General features: G+C 44.2%; 1 protein-coding gene across 1 annotated transcript in view; it reads left to right on the forward strand.

Annotated features, from left to right (window-relative positions):
* The window catches only part of DNAH17 (dynein axonemal heavy chain 17), a 153,629-nt gene that overhangs the window by 97,321 nt on the left and 43,607 nt on the right, over positions 1-12,701 (forward strand). Inside the window, exons 52-57 of the mRNA XM_085868928.1 lie at positions 2,316-2,477; positions 6,558-6,722; positions 6,826-7,017; positions 9,054-9,128; positions 9,513-9,704; positions 12,430-12,591. Of these exons, the coding sequence (XP_085725054.1) occupies positions 2,316-2,477; positions 6,558-6,722; positions 6,826-7,017; positions 9,054-9,128; positions 9,513-9,704; positions 12,430-12,591 (948 nt within the window). The remainder of the gene's footprint in view (positions 1-2,315; positions 2,478-6,557; positions 6,723-6,825; positions 7,018-9,053; positions 9,129-9,512; positions 9,705-12,429; positions 12,592-12,701) is intronic.

Genomic DNA, 12,701 nt, shown 5'->3' on the forward strand with positions numbered 1-12,701 from the left:
ACATCGCGGTCACACCTTGGCGATCTTGCCAGCGTATGCCTACCTAAGAAAAATGTGTCTAAAACGTTGGGGGCACGTCAAATACGGTATGAGTAAGTTTGGTATACGTGAGTACAACGCTAAAGTACGCTATCATACGTCGTAGTAAGTAGAGTACGTCAAGAAATTTTAAACATGTTCAAAATTTTACGACGTACTCGGCGTATGACACACGTTCCGCATGCGATGGGGATAAGTTTTACACACGATATGTGGACGCTTACACACGTCCACAAACGCTACTTATAAGCTACTCATAAGTCGAAACACGTCGCGGTAATGTCTTTTTTACGCGAAACTTATTTCTAACTTATGTTTGACGTGCTTTGAACCAATTCTTTACGTAGTCCCAACACACATCGACGTATGTAGACGTATTCCAATGACGTCTTCCGGTCGACAAAAAAAAAATGAATGTGTTTCTCGCTTACAACTGCCATATAAAGACGTGTTCCCAGCAGTTTTGGGAATTGGTATATAAAAATGCTGCTCATAAAAGGGGAACCCAACAGTGTTTTCGAGTTCCTTTTTGAATCGATGTCCATGTCAGCAGTAACAGTATCAGTATCAGTATCAGTATTAGTATTAGTATTAGTATTAGTATTAGTATTAGTATTAGTATTAGTAGTAGTTTGTTCATGTTGGAAGTAGTAGGTGAGTGTGAGGGGGAGGGTGTGGGTTATGATGGATCCTCCTTGCGTCCGCGTGTCCACGGGTAGGTTCATAAGCTGCCACTCAACGATTTAAATGGCTGCATCTCCACGATTGAAAGTAGACGCTTGCGCTCAACAATTGGATTTTTTTTACACTCAACGACTTTTAAACGGTACCACTCAACTATTTTCATTGTTTACAATGAACGATTTAAATTGCTGTCACTCGCCTTTGTTTTTTGACGCTGAGGTTTGGAAATTTGAAGCGTTTCTTCTGAACGTGTTAAAACGCTCAAACTCGACTAATTTAAATAGACGCTGCCGATGGACAATTGGAATCATAGCCAAGCTAAACATTGAAGTGTGAACATCCTCGTCATGCCGAAGAAAAGTTTGAAGAATGCTGCAAATAAGTGTCCTGGCCGTGGCCGTGGACGCTGACGCAAGGACGATCCATTATACCGACGTCTTTCAGCCTATGAGTAACTTAAAAGTAACATCTGTCGATGTGTGGCAACGATCGCGTAACGTGCCAACAACACGTTAATCATAGGTTAGAAATAAGTTTCGGGTACGCTAAACATTACCTCGGCGTGTCTCAACTTATGATTACCTTACAAGTAGCATGTGTTGACGTCTGTCAACGATCGCAGACCGTGCATACAACTTGTGGCCAGCGTAGCGGAACGTGTGAGTCATACGCCGGCATACGTCGTGAAATTTCAAGCATGAAAAAATTTGAGGACAACCAAAAAGTACAACGTTTAAAGCCAACGTACATCGACGTATGGCAGTGTTTTTCAGCGTGCTCTCAATGTTATCAAAACTTACCCATAACGTATTCAACGTGTGCCAGCGTTTTAGAAAAAAAATTCAAAAATCGGCATACGTTGGCTTAAACGTCAAGGTGTGACCGGGCCTTAACTGTCCCAGCAGCAATAAACTTTCGGATTTTAAAAAAATGATTATTTAATTGAAATTTTAAGTACAGTCTATATTTGAACGCTGCATGGGGTGTCGTGTTCTATGAACTCTCTAGTTGTACCTGTTGCAGATGAATTGTACACCGTGAGAAGTTGAGCAACATAATGATGCTGCTTTATGAGCCGGCCTTCAAATTTGGTCTTCCCACAACAGGTCACATACGTCTGTGAGATTGAATAATTCAAGATCGAGACAGGTTGGTGATTGCATTAGATAGGAGCGTTGGCAAGGTTCCTTTCTCCAATGTGAACGGAGACACAATGTAGAATGAAGGACGAGTCATGCTCGTGAAGGCCAGTGTAGATCTGCGTCAGCAGACAGGTAGAACAAAGGATGAAACCGACAGAAAGTTTATGTGAGGACACTGTCCACTTTGGGAAGCAAGGAGAAGCTGACCTTCTGGGCACGACTGCGGGACAGGGGTGAGGGTTGATTTCAGGTGGGAGTGAATCACAGGTGTGTGCGTCAGAATGGCTGACACGTGATCCGGGGTCAGAGAGCACGTGGGCTGGGAATGACTCATTGCCACCTCACATTTACAAGGATAAAACAAATCATCATGTTTGTTGTAATGGCATCACGTTGTCAGCTGTGTTGTGTATTTGTGAAATATCAATTCGAGACTTCATACTTCATCAGGGCCTGCTGTTTTCCACCCCGGAATGCGTTCGTTCACCCACGGATCTTCTCCGGTTGTGGTTGCACGAAAGCCAACGCGTCTACGGTGACAAGCTCATTGATGCTCGAGATTTTGCTGCCTTGACACAAGTACAGATTGCTTCCATGAAAAAAACATTTGAAGTGAGCAAGTTTCTTTCTGTTGACATTTTTTCGTTGCACAAGGTCATATTTCATTGGAAGCTGCTGGATGTCATTCAAACCTTCCCACATGCTGGAGATCGGAGGCATTTTCACACTTTAACGTTTTTGGCAAAGGAGTTGATCAGTTCAAACAGGATGCAAATTGGAACGTGGATTTGGGTGGGATTCGAACCCACATCGCCCTTCATGTTCTCAAAACACATCGAGTGATAATTGGCATGCTTTGCAGGTTAACCCTTTGAACCCAGCGGCCGTTTTTCCAGCCGCTATTCAAACCTCCATAGACCTGAGTGGCCGGTTTAACATCCACTATTCAAACGTCCATATACCTGAGTGGCCGGTTTAACATCCACTATTCAAACGTCCATATACCTGAGTGGTCAGTTTAACATCCACTAATCAAACCTCCATATACCTGAGTGGTCGGTTTAACATCCACTTTTCAAACCTCCATATACCTGAGTGGCTGGTTTACCATCCACTATTCAAACCTCCATAAACCTGAGTGGTCGGTTTACCATCCACTTTTCAAACCTCCATATACCTGAGTGGTCGGTTTAACATCCTCTAATCAAACCTCCATATACCTGAGTGGTCGGTTTAACATCCACTTTTCAAACCTCCATATACCTGAGTGGTCGGTTTAACATCCACTATTCAAACCTCCATAGACCTGAGTGGCCGGTTTAACATCCACTATTCAAACCTCCATATACCTAAGTGGTCGGTTTAACATCCACTATTCAAACCTCCATATACCTGAGTGGTCGGTTTACCATCCACTATTCAAACCTCCATAAACCTGAGTGGTCGGTTTACCATCCACTATTCAAACCTCCATATACCTGAGTGGTCGGTTTACCATCCACTATTCAAACCTCCATATACCTGAGTGGTCAGTTTAACATCCACTATTCAAACCTCCATATACCTTAGTGGTCGGTTTACCATCCACTATTCAAACCTACATATACCTGAGTGGTCGGTTTACCATCCACTATTCAAACCTCCGTATAACTGAGTGGTCGGTTTGCCATCCACTATTCAAACCTCCATATTCCCGAGTGGTCGGTTTACCATCCACTATTCAAACCTCCATATACCTGAGTGGTCGGTTTAACATCCACTCTTCAAACCTCCAAAGACCTGAGTGGCCGGTTTAACATCCACTATTCAAACCTCCATATACCTAAGTGGTCGGTTTAACATCCACTATTCAAACCTCCATATACCTGAGTGGTCAGTTTAACATCCACTATTCAAACCTACATATACCTGAGTGGTCGGTTTAACATCCACTATTCAAACCTCCATATACCTGAGTGGTCGGTTTAACATCCACTCTTCAAACCTCCAAAGACCTGAGTGGCCGGTTTAACATCCACTTTTCAAACCTCCATATACCTAAGTGGTCAGTTTAACATCCACTATTCAAACCTCCATATACCTGAGTGGTCAGTTTAACATCCACTATTCAAACCTACATAAACCTGAGTGGTCGGTTTACCATCCACTATTCAAACCTCCATATACCTGAGTGGTCGGTTTACCATCCACTATTCAAACCTCCATAGACCTAAGTGGTCGGTTTAACATCCACTATTCAAACCTCCATATACCTGAGTGGTCAGTTTAACATCCACTATTCAAACCTACATATACCTGAGTGGTCGGTTTACCATCCACTATTCAAACCTCCGTATAACTGAGTGGTCGGTTTACCATCCACTATTCAAACCTCCGTATACCTGAGTGGTCGGTTTACCATCCACTATTCAAACCTCCATATACCTGAGTGGTCGGTTTAACATCCACTCTTCAAACCTCCAAAGACCTGAGTGGCCGGTTTAACATCCACTATTCAAACCTCCATATACCTAAGTGGTCGGTTTAACATCCACTATTCAAACCTCCATATACCTGAGTGGTCAGTTTAACATCCACTATTCAAACCTACATATACCTGAGTGGTCGGTTTAACATCCACTATTCAAACCTCCATATACCTGAGTGGTCGGTTTAACATCCACTCTTCAAACCTCCAAAGACCTGAGTGGCCGGTTTAACATCCACTATTCAAACCTCCATAGACCTAAGTGGTCGGTTTAACATCCACTATTCAAACCTCCATATACCTGAGTGGTCAGTTTAACATCCACTATTCAAACCTACATATACCTGAGTGGTCGGTTTACCATCCACTATTCAAACCTCCGTATAACTGAGTGGTCGGTTTACCATCCACTATTCAAACCTCCGTATAACTGAGTGGTCGGTTTACCATCCACTATTCAAACCTCCGTATAACTGAGTGGTCGGTTTGCCATCCACTATTCAAACCTCCATATTCCCGAGTGGTCGGTTTACCATCCGCTATTCAAACCTCCATATACCTGAGTGGTCGGTTTACCATCCACTATTCAAACCTCCGTATACCTGAGTGGCCGATTTACCATCCACTATTAAACCTCCATATACCTGAGTGGCCGGTTTACCATCCACTATTCAAACCTCCATATACCCGAGTGGTCGGTTAACCATCCACTATTCAAACCTCCATATACCTGAGTGGCTGGTTTACCATCCACTATTCAAACCTCCATATACCTGAGTGGCCGGTTTACCATCCACTATTCAAACCTCCATATACCTGAGTGGCTGGTTTACCATCCACTATTCAAACCTCCATATACCTGAGTGGCCGGTTTACCATCCACTATTCAAACCTCCATATACCTGAGTGGTCGGTTTACCATCCACTATTCAAACCTCCGTATACCTGAGTGGTCGGTTAACCATCCACTATTCAAACCTCCGTATACCTGAGTGGTCGGTTTACCATCCACTGTTCAAACCTCCGTATAACTGAGTGGTCGGTTTACCATCCACTATTCAAACCTCCGTATACCTGAGTGGTCGGTTTACCATCCACTATTCAAACCTCCATATACCTGAGTGGACGAAAGTCCATTTATTTCTGTAAATTTCAGGTAATTAATTAAGTCCAAAATGTTAAAAGCCATAAATTTTTCGCATGATCACTCCTGGGATGTGCTGAGTTACCCAATAGTCTTCGCATGTGGACAGGATCATGTGGACTGAAATAGTTCAGACACTCTGTACAATGCAGGAAATCTAATTTGTCCACAATGCTCGTTTTTTGTGCAACAATGTGTTAAAAATGACCATACCCATAAAAATATCCACGATACATACATTTTTATTCTGAATTACATCAAACTTCAGGATTTTGTGTGATACAGGTGTCCCAAATATCAGAAGCTAAACTTGTAAGACTTGAGTTTGGCGCTCCGTCGATCAGGTGCTCCAAACGTTCACCTGGGCGCTGAGTACCGATTTGAACACGACGGGCGAAGTTTTTGATGACGCGCTGACGTTCGGCAAGTGGGACGGACCTCATGTAAGGGTCGATGGCGATCTTCAACAGGTGGTACTGTGTGTGCCCCGGTAGACATTGCACCTTGAGTTGCAAGCGCGTCCACAGAGTGAGTTGTCCCGTCCGTTGATTTCGCATTGTCGACAGAAAATGCCTTTTCTACATTAACCCAGGGCATCGTTTCCTGCAGGAGGTCAGCAATCCTCATGATCTGAAACAAGAGAGAAAGAAAAACATAAAAAAATTAACTAATGGTGATGAAAATGGAGGGTTTGTCCTCTCCGACCGAGTCTGGGACGTGGCGTTTGTAGGTTCGCATCATCATGATGCGTGAGCACACTCTGCTTGCAGAGCATCTGTTCTGCCTAATGAGTTGCCGTGGAGGCCAAGAACCAAGTTCGGACAGGTCATTGCTCCATCGCTCCTATTTGAGGGCAGCAACCCGAGACTCGGCCAGGGTGCCGACACCCTTGGTGCCTACTCTTATTGATAGACACCGTGGGGAACTTTAACATCGACCAGCGACACGTTCAGTGGACATAAAATCGATGCACATTAACTGTAACAGCTTCAATAACGAACAATTGTGAAATCTATCAGTTAATGCAAGGAATGCTCGAGAAGCTTTTTGTTTGATACGTTTGCATCTTCATTATTCGCAGGACATCGACGAGCAGGCGATCACAGCACAGCCCAACCTGTACTGTCACTTTGCACTCGGTCTGGGTGATCCCAAGTACATGACGATGAGCAGTTGGGAAGCACTGAACAAGCTTTTAACAGAAGCTTTGGAAAGGCACAACGAAGTGAACGCGGCAATGAACCTGGTAAAAGCTCGACTCACCCGCACCGTGTCATTCAGTCACTTTGACACCGCACAAACAGAAAGGCAATGATGGCGAGCTTCTAAAGACTCATTCATTCCTCCAGGTGTTGTTCGAGGACGCAATGGCACACATCTGCAGGATAAACCGAATCCTCGAATCGCCACGAGGAAACGCCTTGCTCGTCGGTGTCGGTGGAAGTGGAAAGCAAAGCCTGTCCCGTTTGTCGGCCTACATCAGCGGCTTGGAGGTCTTCCAGATCACACTGCGCAAGGGCTACGGCATCTCGGATCTCAAGGTCCTTCGGCAAAGCACTTCACCTCGTTAACAGTGCAGAGTAATGGAAATAATAAAATTTACCTTTTAAACTCCTTGGTATGACGTTGAGGGGGTTTGACCCCGCCGACCTCCCAGACTCAGACATTGTGTCCTCCAACCATTAGGCCACAGAATTTGGTTCAGTGTTCAAGTTTGAACAAGTCTTGTGTTGTTTTCTCATTTTCAGGAATATTCATTTTCCAAGAATTTCTTTGCAAGCCTCACTGACGCATAAATGTTAATGACAAAGGACTTTATCAACACTCTTCTCTCACCAACTTCGACTCTTCTCCTCAAGCCCTCTCTGTCTCTGATTATCTATTTGCCTCGAAGTTCTTGCAGCTTTCCTGAACACCACACAAACTGTGTGGCGTTCTAACATCTGTGGGTTTCGTTCCAACCGAACAGGTATCTCAAACATGCTCTTTCTGCAGTTAACTTTTCTGTTAAACATCCATACTGACTTAACAGATCAATATACTCCTAAACATCTCAAACACACTCTTTCTTTCCTCTCATACCACCTTCCCTTCTTCCCAACTCCGCAAATCTTCTTCCTCCCCCTGCCCGCTCCCTTCTACACCATACCACCACCAAATCTCATCCTTCCCCTGCCTTCTCTTCCAACTCATTCCTCCACCTCCTCCAATTTTCTAGTTCCCTCTGCCCCACTGTGCCTCATCCCATCACGACCGAGCCTTTTGGCCTCCTCATCCGGATCTCTCCCCAGCTGTTCTACAATCTTCTACGCACTGTCAACAACTCTCCCTACCCCCGTCTCCTCCCTCATCCTGCACTCCCCCTCCCCTCCTCTGCTCCCAAAGCCTCCTCCCCTTCCTCCTTCTTAACAGTGTGGACCTCAACCATCAGGGCCTTCGCTATAACCTGACAGATCTCTCCATGCAGGTTGCCACTTACAAACCAGACATAATCTGCCTAAGAGAATCTTTCCTTCCTCAAGACGTCTCTGACTCCTTAGTTTCTCTCCCTGGTTACTCCCTCCTCCGGTATGACAGACCTGAGCCACATCCTGGTGGAGGAGTTCCTCTCTTCATCAAAGACTCAATTCCTCACTCCCCCACACCCCCAGGAATACCTCTGGCTACGGCTTCCCCTCCACTCCAACCTCATGTTGATATGTGTGCTGAACCGTCCACCAAACAGTGATGACTCCATTTACACCAAACTATCCGAAAACATGGACCAACTTCTATCCTCTCATCCCAACTCTCTCTTCCTCATATGTGGCGACTTCAATTGTCGTCATGCCAGTTGGCTAGGTGTGGGGACCTCTCTCACCTGCCATGGCACTTCTGCAAAAGACTTCTGTGACTCATTGAGACTGAATCAATCGGTCAACTTCCCGACGGGGATCTCAACCAACGGGGCTCCATCTCTTCTGGATCTGATTTTGACAAAAAATCCCCTGAAAATATCTGCTGTTCTTCTCCGCTCCAATCGGTTCATCTGACCATTTGTTTTGTCAAAGCAGACATCTCTCCAGCCGTTATTGGAGAACCACCCCAGCACCGACGATTCCAGCAAGATAACAAGAAGCAAGACGATTTCAGCAAGATTGTAAATAGCAAGAAGTCAAACTTGAGGATCATGTCAAAATTTCATTGTGCTCATTTTGTGTCCCACCATCATAAACATCGTCAATTATGACCTTCCGAGTGAGAGTTTGTTTTAAATAAATTGCTTTATTACTCCTGGCCGCTTGACTGCTCCTCTCCGCGCGAGTGAACAAACAAACATTCGAGTCCACCCTGAAAAAAAAAAAAAACTTCATTCTCCTTCACACGGTTCATGACAATGACTTCAACATGACGACTCCTGACCATTATTATTGGAGGGAAAGCCTGAAAAATGACCTCAAATGCCAGAGAAATGGTCTCAAAACATTTGCTCGACTGATTATAATTATGATTAAGCATTTTCCAATTGAGATTTTTATTTTATTTTAAAACAATTCCAGATGTTTATTGATCACCTTGGTTGCCTCATGTCGTGCAGCTGGACCTGGCAAGTCAGTGCCTCCGAGCGGGGGTGAAGAATGTTGGTACCATGTTCCTCATGACCGACGCACAGGTACTCGACTGTTGTTTGTGTTGTCCATGTTTCATACATTTTAAGATCCAAAGAATGAGTGAAACAGGTTGAGTTATCCCCATGCAAAGCTCATAGCTGATAACAGGCCAGGGATGTAAACTCTGGGGGGCAGAAACTGTGCCATATGACCATCCATGCTGAGTGTAAACACACAAACACACGCACGCACACACACACACACACACACACACACACACACACACACACACACACACACACACACACACACACACACACACACACACACACACACACACACGTACTGTCAGACCATTCTTTCAGCCTGCATTCCTGTGAAGCACTGATTGCATGATGGAACGCTTGATTGGGTTTGTGGTGATGTTTGTGCTTCGTTGTGGCTAGGTTTCCGAGGAGACCTTCCTCATCTTGATTAACGACTTGCTGGCATCGGGCGACGTTCCCGGCCTCTTTTCGGATGACGAGGTTGAAGGGGTGATATCGGCGCTGCGTAACGAAGTCAAGCAAGCTGGCCTTCCTGACAGCAGGCAGAACTGCTGGAACTTCTTTGTGGAGCGTGTGCGCAGGCAGCTCAAGGTTGTTGTTAACCGATCTGTCGATTGAACACAATTAGCCTTTTCCTTTTCAATGTTTTTCAAACCTTTAAAAAAATATTTTTGCTCGATTTGTTTTGTACCTTTTATTCTCTGTAATTGCATTTTGATACCAGACTCGGTGGTGTAAAGGTTAGAGTGTCCACTCTGAGTCTGGGAGTCCTGTGTGGTCAGCTATTTGAGCCCTGGGTGAATTGTACCAAACATATATAAATATATATTTTTTAATGGGATGTGCTGCTTCCTTGCTTGAAGCTCAGCATTTAAAAGGACTAATGGGTCCATTGGACCAAATGTTCACGGCCTTGTAGCAGACCCGCCTGCTGGACCACTTGAGCATGAGCTTGCCTTTCACCAAGCCCAGATGTGCTTGGGCCAGGGCGGGGATTATACATTCGTTATTATTATTGCCATGTGACACTATTATTATTGGTGTACAGCGCCGAGAAAGTCCACACCCCCTTTCAATTTTTTCACCTTTTATTGCCTTATAGCCGGGAATTAAATCACGTTAAATCAGACTTTTTCACCTTCATTTGCACATCGTAACCTACAACTTCAAGATGAAAAATATTTCTGAAAATTTCTGGAAATTAATTAAAAATACAAAACTAGAGCATCTTGGTTGGATAAATGTCCACCCCCCCCCCCCGTTATAATAGCAATTGTAAATTAACTCAGGTGTAACCAATCACCTTCAAAAATCACACACCAGGTTAATTGGCTTCCACCTGTGTTAAATTGTAGTGATTCTGATGATTTTAGAACAAAATCAGCTGTTGCTGTTGGTTTCCTCTGTTAGGTAGTGAATTTCACAGCAAAGACTCAACCATGAGACCCGAGGAGCTTTCAAAAGACCTCGGGGATAAAGTTGTGGAAAGGTAAAGATCAGGGGATGGGTATAAAAATATTTCAATGGCCTTGAATATTCCTTGGAGCACAGCAAGACAGTCATTATGAAGAAATGGAAAGCGTATGGTACCACCAAGACCCTGCCTCGATCAGGCCGTCCCTCCAAACTGGATGACCAAGCAAGGAGACTGATCAGATGCCACCAAGAGGCAAATGGCAACTTTGAAAGATACAGGACTTCATGGCAAAGACTGGTCAATGTGTGTATGTGACAACGATATCCCAAGCATTCCACAAATGTGGCTGATACAGTATGGTGCCAAGAAGGAAGCCATTACTCAAAAAAGTCCACCTTGAGTCCCGTTTGAGGTATGCAAATAACCATTCCGGAGATTCTGAAGCCATGTAGCAAAAAGTTTTGTGGTCTGACGAAACCAAGATGGAACTATTTGGCCGAAATGCAAAACGTTACATTTGGCGCAAACTCAACACAGCACATGACCGAAAGAACACCATCGCTACTGTGAAGCATGGTGGTGGCAGCACCATGTTATGTGGATGTTTTTTCATCAGCAGGGACTGGGGCACTTGTCAGGATAGAAGGGAAAATGGATGGAGCAAAATACAGAAAAATCCTGGAGGAAAACCTGCTGTCCTCTGCAAGTGAGCTGAAATTGGGACGGAAGTTCACCTTTCAGAATGACAACGACCCGAAGCACAAAGCCAAAGCTGCACTGGAGTGCGTGAGGAAGAAAAAGTTAAATGTCCTTGAGTGGCCCAGTCAGAGCCCCGACCGAAATCCAATCGAATATCTGTGCCACGACTTGAAGATTGCTGTCTATCAATGCTCCCCACGCAACTTGACTGTACTTGAACAGTTTTGTACCGAAGAAATGGGCAAATATTGCCCAATCAAGGTGCGCAAAGTTGGTGGAGACCTCGACCAACAGACTCACACCTGTAATTGCTGTCAAAAGTGCTTCCACCAAGTATTAACTCAGGGGGGGGGAGGGTGAACACTTATCCAAACAACATATTTTAGTTTTGTATCTTTAATTAATTTTCTGAAATTTGTCGAATTTGTGTTTCACTTGGAAGTTGTGAGTTACGATGTGTAAATAAAGGGGGAAAAGTCTGATGTAACGTGATTTCATTCCTGGCTATGAGGCAACAAAAGGTGAAAATTTTTAAAGGGGGTGTGGACTTTCGATTGGCATTGTAAATATTATTCGTATTAAATAATATATGCTTTGTTAGAATTTTATCATTATTTTTGTTATTTATTTTGTAATTAGAATGCCATGCTGTGGAAGGACCGTTTGAGCTGCTCAACACACCTTGATGCAGTGTGCATTTAAAACATGGGAATTCTTCTGGGTTCTTTGTAATTAATTAACCTAATCAACTCAGGAGATCACGACGATCATTTCGGTGTATCACAATCCAGATCAGAAAACTCCACGAGAACTCCACAAAAAACATTCCTCACACACACACACACACACACACACACACACACACACACACACACACACACACACACACACACACACACACACACACACACACACACACACACACACACACACACACACACACACACACACACACACCTACCTCATCCATTTACATTGCAGAGAGATAGAGCACGGAGAAACAGTCAACGTTGGGAAGGCAATGGCAAACCACCTTGTATAACTCTTGTCCAGAAGCCGCTTCGGTCCCACCAACGGTCTGTATCGAGAGTACGGCACATCAAATCAAAATGGTGTTTTGATCGGAGTGAAATTTGTACCAAATCACCGGTACTTGTTTAAATTTCATGAACATGGCCCTTGTCGTGTTGTCCTGTTCAGGTTGTGCTTTGCTTTTCCCCTGTGGGCTCGACATTGCGGGTTCGTGCTCGGAAGTTCCCGGCTATCGTCAACTGCACGGCCATTGACTGGTTCTACGAGTGGCCGGAGGAAGCTCTTCTTTCAGTCAGTTCTTACTTTCTGCAATCGATAGAAGGCATTACGGTGAATACGCTGTTTAACATTCACACACATGCTCTTTAAAACAATTATAGGATGTTAAAGAGTTATTTTTATTTTTATTTAAAACAAAATTATTTGTTCCTGAATCAGTT

The sequence above is a fragment of the Eptatretus burgeri genome, unplaced genomic scaffold (genome assembly GCF_056783735.1).
Source record: "Eptatretus burgeri isolate ZD-2024b unplaced genomic scaffold, Ebu_testis_v1 Ebu_testis_scaffold_3194, whole genome shotgun sequence".
NCBI classification, from domain to species: Eukaryota; Metazoa; Chordata; class Myxini; order Myxiniformes; family Myxinidae; genus Eptatretus; species Eptatretus burgeri.